The 15630-nt window shown below is 44.3% G+C and overlaps 1 protein-coding gene across 1 annotated transcript in view; it reads right to left on the reverse strand.

Annotated features, from left to right (window-relative positions):
* The window catches only part of rxfp1 (relaxin family peptide receptor 1), a 200509-nt gene that overhangs the window by 42397 nt on the left and 142482 nt on the right, over positions 1–15630 (reverse strand). The window contains exon 10 of the mRNA XM_067969164.1: positions 749–820. Within this exon, the coding sequence (XP_067825265.1) occupies positions 749–820 (72 nt within the window). The remainder of the gene's footprint in view (positions 1–748; positions 821–15630) is intronic.

The following is a 15630-nucleotide window of genomic DNA, read 5'->3' on the forward strand; positions in this document are numbered from 1 at the left end:
TATATTTGCCAATATAAGTAAATCCATCAATTGTATCAACCAATTTGGATCATTGATGAAAGTGAATAAAATGGCGACTGTACAAGGCAAATGGTTGTGGACTCAGGGCTGGAGATAGAAGTTTACAGTTCTCAAAGCTGTTTTCTTCCAGACAAATCACACTATACTGCTGTGCGACAAGATGGATTGGAATTCAGAAGGAAAATGGAAATGCCAATCAAGAGATTTAACAGTAAGATATTGATTAAGATATATCAAAATACAGTGTAGGCTGTATTTTGATATGTGAAAAATAACAAAAAAAATCTATTACATTTTTAAAATAAGAGTAGTGTAAAAAGATGAAAATAAAAGCTGTGGCAACCATGCAAGAGATGAATATATCAGCAACATTTTATGAAGGAATCAAGGAATGCATGGGAAGATACCACTATCTGGTTTTACCCCTCAGATCACAGCTCATTCTACCTTACTAGAGCTGGGACAGAGAATCTGCTGTAATAGCTGGTGAAGAGCCGATAGCTCTACCAGTGAAATGGGATTTTGAAAGTTTGATTGTTTTAGGAGGGTTCTTGCGAATAAATTGTTTGTTATTTTTGCATGATTTAATATTAAAGAACTGAATTCAGAAACTAAAACTAAATGAAATAAGGTGAAAGTTTACTGAGAAACCATGAAATAATCTGCATGAGTTATGTGGGAAGCCTTTTGAATGAAGACGGTAGATTTCTATGATCTTTTTACTTACAGTACAGTTAACTGGGTGCAATACGTAAAAGTACCATTCTTCACAGTTTCAATTTGGTTGCCTTCAAAGTCCCTAGAATAGAGATTATGTAATATCAATCACAAATTAACTGAATCTTAAGCAAGTCTCACATTTTCTCCAAGGTATATAGCAGTAAATACAAAGAACCGAGAGTAGCAATGGTTTGCAACATCTAATCCATAATCCCATTCTAATTTGGGAAACATGGATAGAATTATTGATTTATGACTTAGTCAAGGGCTTATAAACCAATTTGTCTGAGAGCTGGAACATAGGCCAACATCAAACTGCAAGCTTAGAGAAAGTTGTGATATCCAAGTGAGTCAAAGCTCGTAAAATTTTAAGAACATAGGTGGAAGATGGGAAGCTGCAACTAACAGCAGTAATGACATTTTGACCTAGTATTCAAACAAATACTAGGGGGCGTGGCAATATTGGTAAAAAGAAACAATTACGGCTGTGAGGAGGGATGATATGATAGAAGGATCATCAAATGAGGCCGTATGGGTTGAGCTAAAGAACATAAAAGGGGCAGTCACGCTGCTGGGAGTGTACTATAGACCCCCAAACAGTCAGAGGGAGATAGAAGAGCAAATCTGTAGGCAAATTTCTGATAAGTACAATAACAATAGGGCAGTAATAGTAGGGGATTTCAACTACCCTAATATTAACTGGGATAAAATCAGTGCGAAATGTAGAGAGGGCACAGAATTCTTAAATTGCATTCAGGAGAACTTTTTTAGCCAGTATGTAGCAAGCCCAACAAGAGGGGGTACAGTTCTGGATTTAGTTTTAGGGAATGAAGCTGGGCAAGTGGAAGGAGTATTAATGGGGGAACATTTTGGTGGTAGTGATCATAATTCAGTTAGATTTAGCATTGTTATGGAAAAGACAAAGATAGAACAGGAGTAAAAGTTCTAAATTGGGGAAAGGCCAATTTTACTAAGCTGACAAGTGATTTAGCAAAAGTGGACTGGAAGGTAAATCAGCGTCAGAGCGGTGTGAGGCATTCAAGGGGGAGATAGTGAGGGTTCAGAGCAAATATGTTCCCACAAAGAAAAAGGGTGGGAATGCCAAATCTAGAGCCACATGGATGACAAGTAGCATACAGGATAAGATAAGGCAAAAAAGGGAAGCTTATGTCAGATACTGAGAGCTCAATACTGCAGAAAACCTAGAGGAGTATAGAAAGTGCAGGGGGTGAAATTAAAAAGGAAATTAGGAAAGCAAAGAGAGGGCATGAAAAAATACTGGGAAGTAAAATTAAGGTAAACCCAAAAATGTTTTATAAATACATAAAGAGCAAAAGGATAACTAAGGAAAGAGTAGGGCCTATTAGAGACCAAAAAGGTAACCTATGTGTGGAGGTGGAAGATATGGGTATGGTTCTTAATGAATACTTTGCGTCTGTCTTCACAAAAGAGAGGGACGATGCAGAGATTGCAGTTAAGGAGGAGGTGTGTGAAATATTGGACAGGATAAACATAGTGAGAGAGGAAGTATTTAAGGGGTTTAGCATCTTTGAAAGTAGATAAATTGCCAGACCCGGATGAAATGTATCCCAGGCTGTTAAAAGAAGCAAGGGAGGAAATAGTGGAGGCTTTGACCATCATTTTCCGATTCTCCCTTGCTACAGGCATGGTGCTGGGGGATTGGAGGACTGCTAATGTTGTACTGTTGTTTAAAAAGGGAGAAAGAGATAGACCGAGTAATTATAGGCCAATCAGTCTAACCTCGGTGGTAGGCAAATTATTGGAATCAATTCTGAGGGACAGCATAAATCGTCATTTAGAAAGGCACTGGTTAATCAAGGACAGTCAGCATGGATTTGTTAAGGGAAGATCGTGTCTGACTAACTTGATTGAATTTTTTGAGGAGGTAACAAGGAGGGTCGATGAGGGTAAGGCGCTTGATGTAGTCTACATGGATTTTAGCAAGGCTTTTGACAAGGTCCCACATGGTGGACTCCTCAAAAAAGTAAAAGCCCATGGGATCCAGGGGAAAGTGGCTAGTTGGATCCAAATTTGGCTCAGTGGCAGAAAGCAAGGGGTTATGGTTGACGGGTGTTTTTGTGACTGGAAGGCTGTTTCCAGTGGGGTTCCACAAAGCTGAGTACTAGGTCCCTTGCTTTTTGTGGCATATATTAATGATCTGGACTTGAATGTGGGGAACTTGATCAAGAAGTTTGCAGATGATACAAAAATTGGCCGTGTGGTTGATTGTGAGGAGGAAAGCTGTAGACTGCAGGAAAATTTCAATGGACTGGTCAGGTGGGCAGAAAAGTGACAAATGGAATTCAATCCAGAGAAGTGTGCAGTAATGCATTTGGGGAGGGCAAACAAGGCAAGGGAGTACACAATAAATGGGAGGATACTGAGAGGTGTAGAGGAACAAAGGGACCTTGGAGTGCATGTCCTCAGATCCCTGAAGGTAGCAGGACAGGTAGGTGGTTAAAAAGGCATATAGGATACTTTCCTTTATTAGCCAAGGCATAGAATATAAGAGCAGGGAGGTTAAGCGTTGGTTAGGCCACAGCTTGAGTACTGCGTACAGTTCTGGCCACCACATTGTGCACCTGAAGTGCCGTGACCTACAAGGCTACGGACCAAGTGCTGGAAAATGGGATTAGGCTGGGTGGCTCATTTTCGGCCAGCACAGACATGATGGGCTGAATGGCCTCCTTCTATACCATAAATTTTCTATGATTCTATGATTACAAGAAAGATGTGATTGCACCAGAGAGGGTACAGAGGAGATTTATGAGGATGTTGCTTGGACTGGAGAATTTTATCTATGAGAAAAGATTGGATAGGCTGGGGTTGTTTTCTTTGGAACAAAGGAGGCTGAGGGGAGATTTAATTGAGGTATATAAATGTATGACGGGACTAGATAGAGTGGATATGGAGGACCTATTTCACTTAGCACAGGGGGCATAGATTTAAAATAATTGGTAGAAGGGTTAGACGGGAGCTGAGGAGAAACGTTTTCACCCAGAAGGTGGTGGGGGTCTGGAACTCACTGCTTGAAAGGGTGATAGAGGCAGAAACCCTCAACTCATTTAAAAAGTACTTGGATGTGCACTTGAAGTGCCGTAACCTACAGGGCTACGGACCAAATGCTGGAAAGTGGGATTAAGCTGGATAGCTCTTTGTCGGCTGGCACGGACATGATGGGCCGAATGGCCTCCTTTTGTGCCGTAACTTTCTACGATTCTATGAAATATGCACAAAGCAATGATCCGAATTAGCCAACGATAGTTAAGAGTTGACAATAATTGTTCCATGTAGTTATTTGAATCCAAATTAAGCTCCCAACTCAAAAAACTAACAAAACCCATTATTCACCATTTTATTATCCTGATATCTGGGAGAAACACTAGTAATAGTTCCAACTGCTAGTTAAAATGCTCACATTTCCTGGTTGTTTCATTGCATGATAAATAACTAATGCAGGTACTAATGCAATAGTCAAATCTTAAAAGCGCTGATTAAATTGGCAAATAAAAGCAATGCTTGGATCACTACTTCTATATAATTCCTATTTTGTTACTTAAAATAGAACAGTGTCATGTGAAGCAGGTGGATGGAAAATTGTGGGAAACACTTGAAGGGCAGGATAGGTAACACTGCACACCTCTCCTTTTTCTTCCTTGCTGACTGAGCACCATCACATTTTCATCCTCTTAAAGCAGCATTTGTTCATTTAACCCTTTTCAGTGCACTCTAGTTAAAAGGGGGGCTACAACTTGGCATCTTGCACTATGGGGGTACCCATCTTCCCTCACAGCCACTATTTACATGTACAACCCTAAAACCCTTTCCTCCACTCAACACCCTTATACCCCCAACACTCTGGCTAGCTTTACCCTCAGTCATTTTATCTTTTTACAGGGGAAATTGGTACACAATTCCTGCCAAAGGCAGGCCACTGGAGGGACATACCCACTTTTAAACACCCTCTTCAAGGAGAAGTCCATGGAGCTAGTAGGGAAGCACTCAGCTCTTCTTGTGGGAGATAGCGACGTCGGTGGCATCTGGCAGGTGCCAGGTTACTGACTGAAAACCTACATAGCTGCCACGTCATCTCTGTGATGCACCACACAGCCGCAACCTTCCACCTCCTGCTCTGTCTCCTTAATTCCAATGATATGAGGCTAACCCATTCTTAGCTTTTATCTTCCTTTCTTTCAGATTCACCACAGCAACGGGTGGCATAGGAGGAGGAAGATGATGATGGTGGTGAAGAGGAGGATGAGGACCAAGCCACTCAGGAGTCGCAGATGCATTATACGGCTGTCTCTCAGGATAGCAAAATATGCCAGGACTCCAGCCATCCCCTTCATAGCACTACACAAGTTGAATGTGAGAGTTGACACTGCCCAAGAATCAAGCTGACTCGAGCCTTTTGCAGACCATAAGCTGCCAACTACCTCCCGCGATCAAGGCCCTCAGGTAGCATCTAGAAACTGCAAGAGAATAGGTGCCCAAAGGGAATGCCAGACCAGCTGATGGTGGGTCGGTGTGGTAGTGGGCAAGAGGGTTTGATAATTTACCGGTTGTCCGACTCTGTGAGAAGCAGTCAGCACAAGTGTAGGTGTCTGTACGCAGAATGGCAAAAAAAACTGCTTTAAAAATCGTGTCCGACCTGCAGACATCTGAATTTAAAGATCTCTTGTCTCTTCTGTTTCAGGAACTCACTTCCACCTTGAACAGAAGATCCTTACAGCTGCTACTCCTCACTGAACTATGGAACAGCAGTGGTCTAACTCCAGGAAACTCAACGGGTTGTTTCACCATTGGCTCTCATTTTGACACATTCAAATAAGGCCTGTGTCGAACAGGCAGGCAGATCGTGGGAGATCTGGAGAATCACAAGGAAACTTGTGTGGTCATTTAAACACGGAAGTCGGTAGAATCAGCTTTCATCCGACTTTCCATGCAAAAAAAAATTGCCATCACCATTCCAGCATGATAAATGTGGCACAAATGGTGAGGAAATTCACCCCGCCCCCAAGATCTGTTAGTATTAGCAACTTGAAATATATTAAAATTAATGGGAACATGGATTTAAACATTATGGGGTCAATTTTAGGATGGCAAGTGCGTTCGTGACGGGGGGGTTCCTAAAATTGGGGAACCCCGGAGCGGGTCCGGAGCCCGGCTCCAACCCATCCACTTCCGGGTTCCCTAATGAGGCGAATCGGTGTGCGCACAGCCCCCGCATGCGGGACTCCCACCGGCAATTAAAGACGACGGGATGACAGTTTAGATAGTTAGGGAGGTACTTGAGTTCGTTGACAGACCTCATTGGGAAGAGATTTTAGCAGGGATGTGATTTTGGACTCTCCTCAGCGTGTTTCCCATGCTGTGGGAAACACTCCCTGTTGTTGCAGACGTGTTTCAGTCAGCAGCCATTGGGAGATGCAGAGGATTCCTTGACAGTTGGGGGGAATACCTCATTCATTGCTGCAGGGAACTCAGTCACCTCAGACAAAGTTTTGCCTGCCACACTGTTGTCTCCACACTCAAAATTATTACATCATACCCTAAACTCTGCTGTCCAAACATATTTGCAGACCCCCTCACACTCACACCGTCAGGATGGGGTTGGGGGGGTCCGTAGCTGCATTCATCACTCCATTGGAGGACGAGCAACATCACCAGCCTCGCCAGGCACGCTGTCCACCTCCGCCGCGTGGAGCTACACAACACAGTGCTGCACAACAGGTACCTGCACAAAGTAGTCATGCAACAACACATACACCCACTGTAGGGTGACCCAATGGGTGGCATCAAGGGTGTTCATGGAGAACCTCATGAAAGAGCATTATTGCACAAGCCAGTCAAGAATGGCCAAGACGTGACAGTAGTGGTGACAATATAATATGTAATGTGAGTTGATCAGAAATCAAATATAAGTAAAAACCTTGACAAACCTTCAAACACCCTTGTGCATCCCCTTCATGCTCACGACACGTTTGCCTTACGCTTCCTACTGCACATACGTGATGCATGCCCTGTGGCTGCAGCACGGGTAGTGGCAGGTGGGGTGAGGCTGACCGTGAAAGAGATGCATGAGAGGGTGAGTATGAGACAGAGCCATGAGATTGTATGAGGATTGGGTTGAGTGGTAGTGGTGGGATGAGTACTGGCGAGGTGAGTAAGTGCAGGTAAGATGAGGATGAGCTTTGAGTGGGTGTGAGGGGTGATGTGACAGAGTAGTGTTGGCTGTGCAGAAGGAGATGTGGGGTGGGGGCGGTGATGTGGCAGACGGAGTGTAGGGGAATGAGTAAGTGTACTCACTTCGGCTGACCTGATTAGGTCATTGAAGCGCCTCCTGCACTGTATGCAGGTGGGTGATATGTTGGTGGTGCTGGTGACCTCCTCTGCCACCTTGAGCCAGGCCTTCATGGTGGCAGAAGCAGGCCACTTCCTCCTGCCCACCGGGTGGAAGATCTCCTCCCTCCTCCTCCTCCTCCTCACTGCATCCAGTAAGACCTGGAGTGAGGCATCATTAAACCTGGGAGCAGCCTTCCACCTGGGCAGCTCCATGCTGTAATTTTGCCTATTTTCTGCATCATCAGGCAGTGGAGGACTGCCCCTTTAAATAGAGCTCCTCCAGCTGACAGCCTATGATGTGGGTGCGCAGTCCGCCCGCTGCACAGCTTTCCAGCACGAAACCCGGAAGCCAAGGTAAGTGGCTTCATTTCACTGGGCGCGTTACCCAGGCACACAGTCGACCCCCAGCTGCCAATCCCCCACCCTCCTAATATCGGGCCCTATATGTGGACCCTGAAATTCCATTGGTCACACCTCAAAGACAAAAAGCTTGGACACCCTTGCAATAGAACAATGAGAAAAACCTTTTCCCGAAGTCACATTGCCGATTACTGGGTTAAGTGTAGTAATTGCAAGTCATGGACTAAATAGGTATTGCATTATGGAAAGATAGTTCTATTTTACAAGGGAGAAAGATAAAACTATTTTATGAACATATAAATATTTAATTGAAGCATATCAAAGCAGAAACAAATGAAGCTGGTAAAAGTACTTGTTCATAATAACCGAATTAAAGAAATTATAAAAATAGCTTTGATTTATTGAACTTTATTGCCACTCTCATTATAATTCATGGCACTATCCAGCAGTTTGTATGTAGTTACAATGGCTCATTGGTAGATGGCATTTCAAGCTCATGTTTTTAAAAAGGCAAAATCTTCATAAAGTATCCAGAAGATCACAAGATTTTTATGTAAATTAGCAACTATAGTGGTCTTACCATTGAGCCCTGAGGCACCCCACTAAGTACTTCCCCCCACCAACACCAACACAATAACATAATATCTTTAATGAGTACTCAAGGGGAGATTAAGGGTGAGATGTCGTTTCGGTCCAGATTTTGCTGAAAACATAACTGTATCTAAACAATGCACACCGTTATAAATGTGCTAATCGGCCAGCAACTTGTGGCGAGGAAGACATAACCCGTAAATTATGAATCGCCAAAAGTTGATGCCTGATTTACTTTGCTCCACTGTTAGCTTCATGAAAATGGCATCTCACCCCTAACCTCCCCATGATTTTCGTGAAGTTGCTGCATTTGGACATTAATTGCCCATTAAACTCACCACAGAAAGTTAAGTCTGGTACTTAGCAGTGTAAGTACCCTTTTAACGATCTGATAATCATTACTGACTGCCAATCAACCTCTTTTGCCCAGAAAGTGAACAGTGATAAATGTGAAGTCTCATTCCTTCAGGTTGTAAATTGTTGGAGATTTTAAAAATGTCAAATTTTAAGTGTAAATTTTTTCCCTTGCTTTTCCTTTCTGTCTCTTTCTTCCCTCTCCCTCAATCCAATCTTTCTTTCCCTCTCTTTATTTCTCCTTCTGTTTATGATTTGACATTGAATTCACCCACTCTAATTCACCCTCATTCTCAGTCCTTCCTCTGTTTATTTCTCAATCCTTTAATCATTAGTTAAGGAGGTACAATGTTGGTCCCATTGTTCATCAAGTTCCCAGATGCCCCGTTGCCCTCACTCCACCTTTATCAGCTCGCACTGTGGGCAAATAAATTTTAAAACCTAAACGTGCACGAGCAAGTCTAACTAACAGGACACACCGTGAGATGCCCCGCTCCAGCAAAATCTGGGCTGTTTCCTAGCCTTCAACCGGTTTCTTATTCATTTACAGGGTTGACCCTCAATCTCAACAGCTGTGAGTTGAATTAATAGCCTTTGGTGTGGAACTTTTGTCAAATGCCTTTTGGAAGTCAAGGCACACCACCTTGTAAGTCTTACCTATGGGTGTTTGGCAAACCGATTCTTGTTTTGGGTAGAAGAGCCTTGTTAATTTTGGACAGAAAGACATTATGGGGGCTAAATTGGTTAACCCCCAAAACCGGGCGGAAGTATTGCGACCCGCGATTAACCCGCGCCTGGTGTTTGCGGCGCAGGCAGGATGAGGTATTCGTCTGGCCTGAACACTTAACAGACACAGCGTAAAAAACCAGGCCTGACACGAGGATTCAAGGACCTGCACACTTTCCACCAGCAGGGGGAGCCCGAATCTCTTAAAGGGAAGCTGTCTCACTGAAAGGCAGCCAAAATTTCTTAAAATAACAGTCTGCTGTCTGAATGGAGATCAGACATCGCACACGTAAAACACAGATGCAGGTCCCGTCCCTATGTTAACACTCTGATGAGTTATGTTAAAACATTGAATAAAGATTTCGCACTACTAAATTCCACATCCTCCAATCTGCACGCCAGACCTCACCAATCTGCCGGTCCGAGTTTGTACCAGGGCTGCGAGAGAGCGTGCACCAAGGTTCTCTGCTGATGCACCAGAGGCCTTGGTGCAAGAGGTGGACAGAAGGAGGGACATCCTATTATCTGGGTGGGGGGGGGGGGAGATGGGGGGAGATGGGGGGAGCAAGAGGCCCTCCAGGCATATGCCCAAAAGGCAGGGGGAGGCAGTAGGGGATGACGTCAATGCCAGGCGCATAGCACCATGAACATGGATGCAGTGCAGGAAGAAATTCAATGCTTTGACACGAGTGGTCAAGGTGAGTGAGGTCAACTGCCAAGTGGTATCACCTACCAACTGCACCACGAGCCGCATCCACTGCTCCATGCACTACATCCCCCATCACCCAAATACCAACAAGCTCTTTCCATCAGTAGTCAACTCTGCCAATCAGATGCCTCCTCTCATCCTTACACATTACCACTGTTGCAAGCCGCCGACCCACAATACAGGCCACACACAGGCAGCTATTCAACCATGACAGGCACATCACCTAGACACACGTCCCGCTTTCTTGCAGGAGAAGGAGGCGCATAAAAGGACGCAGCAAGTGGCAGTGGCATTTAGCCCCTCGAGCCTGTTCCGCCATTCAATGAGAACATGGTTGACTTGTGACCTAACTCCATATACCCGCCTTAGTCCCATATCCCTTAATACCCTTGGTTCACAGAAATCTATCAATCTCAGATTTAGCATTCACAAGTGAGCTAGCATCAACTGCTGTTTGCAGAAGAGCATTCCAAACTTTGCGTGTAGAAGCGTTTCCTAACTTCACTCCTGCACGTCTGGCTCTAAATGTTAGTCTATGTCCCCTTGTCCTAGTATTCAAGTATAGGAGATCTCCAAAAACAGGTACAAATGCATCAGCAGCCAGAAGCAATAATCCAGCAACTAACCTGTAAATACTGCCTGGTCCCTTTAAGTAGCGCTGTTAGGGGGTCCTCCAGGCACTCTAAGGTCTGTTCAGATGGTCGTGGTTAAGACAGTGCGTTGAGTGGAGCGTTAAGTCCCAAAATGGTGTCTATCACTTTAAATCAGCGTTGCACACTGATCTAACGCATTTTCTCCTTACTTTACATGCTGCTGGTGTTCAATATTTGTGCATGCGCTGAACCCTTTACCAAGAAGGCGTCCGGTGCACGTCACGTTAGAAGCATGCGCGCGCATCCAAGGCACCATCTTGGACATTCGGGAAGCCACATACCGCCAAAACGACAGGCGCTAGACTGCCCAATTTCTAGCCCTATATGCCAATGGCGAAATTTTACCCGTCAATACGATTAATGTCATCATGTTGTTAGTTTATAAATAAAGTTTGCCAAGCACCGTATCATAAAGACAATTCTCCTTTAATTGGTCTGTGTTTCAATGTAATGAGAGGTTGGATATTTTCATGAGAATTAAAAAATTTCCAAAGATCAATAGCTCTGTGATGATTTATAGCAAGCATTAGGAATGTCCATGAGAGAGACAGCACATATGCTTAAGCCTTTCCATCAAGGAAGTCTGATTCATGTTATTGTGATGGGGCCTATGTGCTCGGACAAAAACAGAACCCTGTAATCAATGTGCACAAGCAGACTGATGCCCCTGTACGCTCTCCTTGCATAGTGGATTACTAAATCCCAGCACTGGTAATAATTGCAAGGAATAGCCTCATGAAAAGTTATATGAATACATAGCCAAACACGGGTCGTGTGTCGGTGAGTGTCCTGCAGGATGTTTGGGTGATATGCCTGTTATGGTTCAATAGCTGCCAGTGTTTGTGACCTGTGAGGTGTGGGTGTGCAGAGGCAGAAACCCTCATCACATTTAAAAGGTGCTTGGATGTGCACTTGAAGTGCCGTAACCTACAATTATCTTAAAGGATCTTTAAAAATATAATTAGGATGGGTGAATGGCTCTCAGTAACATGTTTAATATGCTATCTGATCTTTCATGGCATTAATTGTGGATAGTCTTGAAACTGGGGCAGAGTTGTGATGTTAAGATGCTAAGATGTTGCTAAGTAAAATCAGTATCACCAGGAGTTGAGAGAATTCTCTTAATTGCTTCTACTACTGTGATTTGTCAATATATATAGTTGATGGGCTACAAAATGGGCGCTAGGCGGCCTCCTGAGGATCCAAAATGGCGTCCGGAATGCACGTGCATGCTTCTAGTGTGACGTGCGCCAGATGCCATCTTGGTAAAGGCGTTTGTGCACGCGCAGATAACGAACGCCGGCAGCATGTAAAGTAAGGGAATATGCATTAAATCAGTGTGCAACAGATGTGATTTTGGAACTCAACACTCCAGCCAAACACTGCCTTAACCTTGTACAGCTGAACAGGTTGTAAACTGCATGGAGGACCCCCCGCCAGCACTATTTAAAGGGATCATGCAGGATTTACAGGTTAGTTACTGGATTATTGCTTCTGGCTGCTAGTGCATTTAGACCCGTTTTTGGAGGTCTCCTACACAGGGACTAGGGAACATAGCCTAAAAATTAGAGCCAGGACTTGCAGGAGTGAAGTTAGGAAACGCTTCTACACACAAAGGATGGTAGAAGTTTGGAACACTCTTCTGCAAATGGCAATTGATGCTAGCTCAATTGCTAATTTTAAATCTGAGATTGATATATTTTTGTTAACGAAAGGTATTAAGTGATATGGGGCTAAAGTGGGTATACGGAGTTAAGTCACAGATCAACCATGATATCATTGAACGCGGAACAGGCTCGATGGGCTAAATGGCCTACTCCTGTTACTATCTTCCTAAGTTCCTATAATAAAGTTTCAATACTCTACAGGGAGTGGGCTGGCTAGCTGACAGGCAACAGCAAGGTAACTGGCGGAGTGGCAGGATTGGGATAGCAATACTGTCATCCTGAGAGAGGACAGCAGGTTCATGTTCCATGGAGCCACTGCCACTTGCTGCCTCCTGTTATGCACCATCTTCTCCTGCAAGAAAACTGGACGTGTGTTGGTGAGTGTCCTGCAGGATGTTTGGGTGATGTGCCTGTCATGGTTCGATAGCTGCCAGTGTGTGTGACCTGTGAGTTGTGGGTGTGCAGCTTGCAGCAGTGATAATGTGTGAGGGTGAGAGGAAGTATCCGATTGAAAGAGCTGAGTACTGATGCAAAGAGCTTGTTGGTAATTGGTTGATGGGGGAGTGTAGTGTGTGGAGCAGTGGATGCAGCTAATGGTGCAGTTGGTAGGAGACGCCACTTGACAGTTGACCTCACTCACCTTGACCACTTGTGTCAAAGCACTGAACTTGTTCCTGCACTGCATCCATGTTCGTGGTGCTATGTGCCTGGCATTGACTTCATCCCCAACTGCCTCCCACTGCCTCTTGAGCATATGTCTGGAGGGCCTCTTGATCCCTGCAGATATAGGATGCCCCTCCATCTATCCACCTCTTGTACCAAGGCCTCTTTGCATCAGCAAAGAACCTTGGTGCACAAACACTCGCAGGCCTGGTACAAATTCAGATCGGCAGATTGTTGAGGTCTGGCGTGCAGATTGGAGGATGTGGGATTTAGTAGTGCGCAGTCTTTATTCAATGTTTTAACATAACGCAACAGTTTGTAAACATAGCGACGGGACCTGCATCTGTGTTTTACATGTGCGATGTCTGATCTCTGTTCAGACTCTGTGCAGATCCGTATGTTATATTTTGCAAATAAGTGATGCAGGCTGCCTTTAAGAGGTGCAGGCTGCCTTTATGTGATGCTAGCCACTCACAGGATATAGAATCATAGAGTCATAGAAATTTACGGCCATTTGGCCCATTGTGTCTGTGCTGGCTGAAAAAGAACTATCCAGCCTAATCCCATTTCCAGCTCTTGGTCCGTAGCCTTGTAGGTTACTGCACTTCAAGTGCACATCCAAGCACCTTTTAAATGTGATGAGGGTTTCTGCATCTACTACCCTTTCAGGCAGTGAGTTCCAGACCCCTACCACCCTCTGGGTGAAAACTGTTTCCTCAGCTCCCCTCTAATCCTTCTACAAATCACTTTAAATCTATGCCCCCTGGTTATTGACCTCTCTGCTAAGGGAAATAGGTCCTTCCTATTCACTCTATCTAGGCCCCTCCTAATTTTATACACCTCAATTGAATCTCCCCTCAGCATCCTCTGTTCCAAAGAAAACAACCCCAGCCTATCCAACCTTTCCTCATAGCTAAAATTCTCCAGTTCTGGCAACATGGAATCATAGAATGATTACAGCACGGAAGGAAGCCATTCGGCCCATCGAGTCCGTGCCGACTCTTTGCAAGAGCAATCCTACTAGTCCCACTCCCTCGCCCTTTCCCCGTAGCCGTGCAAATTTTTTCTCTTCAAGTACTTATCCAATTCCCTTTTGAAAGCCACAATTGAACTTGCCTCCACCACCCCCTCAGGCAGTGTGTTCCAGATCATAACCACTCGCTGTGTAAAAAAAGCTTTTCCTCATCTCGCCTTTGGTTCTTTTGCCAATCACCTTAAATCTATGTCCTCTGCTTCTTGACCCTTCTGCAAATGGGAACAGTTTCTCTCTATCTGCTCTGTCTAAACCCATAATGATTTTGAATACCTCTATCAAATCTCCTCTCAACCTTCTCTGTTCTAAGGAGAACAACCCCAGCTTCTCCAGTCTATCCACGTAACCGAAGTCCCTCATCCCTGGAATCATTCTAGTAAATCTCTTCTGCACCCTCTCTAAGGCCTTCACATTCTTTCTAAAGTGCGGTGCCCAGAACTAGACACAACACTCCAGTTGTGACTGAACCAATGTTTTATAAAGGTTTATCATAACCTCCTTGCTTTTGTACTCTATGCCTCTATTTATAAAGCTCAGGATCCCGTATGCTTTCTTAACCGCTTTCTCAACCTGCTCTGCCACCTTCAACGATTTGTGCACATATATCCCCAGATCGCTCTGTTCCTGCACCCCTTTTAGAATTGTACCCTTTAGATAACATTGCCTCTCCTCGTTCTTCACACTTTTCTGCATTAAATTTCATCTGCCACATGTCCGCCCATTCCACCAGCCTGTCCAGGTCATCTTGAAGTGTATCACTATCCTCCTCGCTGTTCACTACACTTCCAAGTTTTACGTCATCTGCAAATTTGCAAATTGTGCCCTGTACACCCAAGTCCAAGTCATTAATATATATCAAGAAAAGCAGTGGTCCCAGCACTGACCCCAGGGGAACACCACTGTACACCTCCCTCCAGTCAGAAAAACAACCGTTCACCACTACTCTCTGTTTCCTGTTACTTAGCCAATTTTGTATCCATGCTGCCACTGCCCCTTTTATTCCATGGACTTCAACTTTGATGACAAGCCTATTATGTGGCAATTTATCGAATGCCTTTTGAAAGTCCATATACACCACATCAACCACACTGCCCTATCGACCCTCTCTGTTACCTTATCAAAAAACTCAATCAAGTTAGTTAAACACGATTTGCCTTTAACAAATCCGTGCTGGCTTTCCTTAATTAATCCACACTTGTCCAAGAGACTGTTAATTTTGTCCCAAATTATCGTTTCTAAAAGTTTCCCCAGCACCGAGGTTAAATTGACTGGCCTGTAGTTGCTGAGTTTATCCTTACATCCTTTTTGGAACAAGGTTGTAACATTTGCAATTCTCCAGTCCTCTGGCACCACCCCCGTATCTAAGGTTGATTCGAAGATTATGGCTAGTATCTCTGCAATTTCCACCCTTACTTCCCTCAGCAACCTAGGATGCATCCCATCTGGACCAGGGACCTATCTACTTTAAGTACAGCTAGCCTTTCTAGTACCTCTTCTTTATCAATTTTTAGCCCATCCAGTATCTCAACATCCTCGTAAATCTCCTCTGTACCTCTCTAGTGCAATCACATCTTTCTTGTAATGTGGTGACCAGAACTGTAAATAGTACTCAAGCTGTGGCCTAACTAATGTTTTATACAGTTCAAGCATAACCTCCCTGCTCTTATATTCTATACCTCGGCTAATAAAGGAAAGTATCCTATATGCCTTCTTAACCACCTTATCTACCTGCCCTGCTACCTTCAGGGATCTGTGGACATGCACTCC

The sequence above is a fragment of the Heptranchias perlo genome, chromosome 1 (assembly GCF_035084215.1).
Source record: "Heptranchias perlo isolate sHepPer1 chromosome 1, sHepPer1.hap1, whole genome shotgun sequence".
In the NCBI taxonomy this organism is placed as follows: domain Eukaryota; kingdom Metazoa; phylum Chordata; class Chondrichthyes; order Hexanchiformes; family Hexanchidae; genus Heptranchias; species Heptranchias perlo.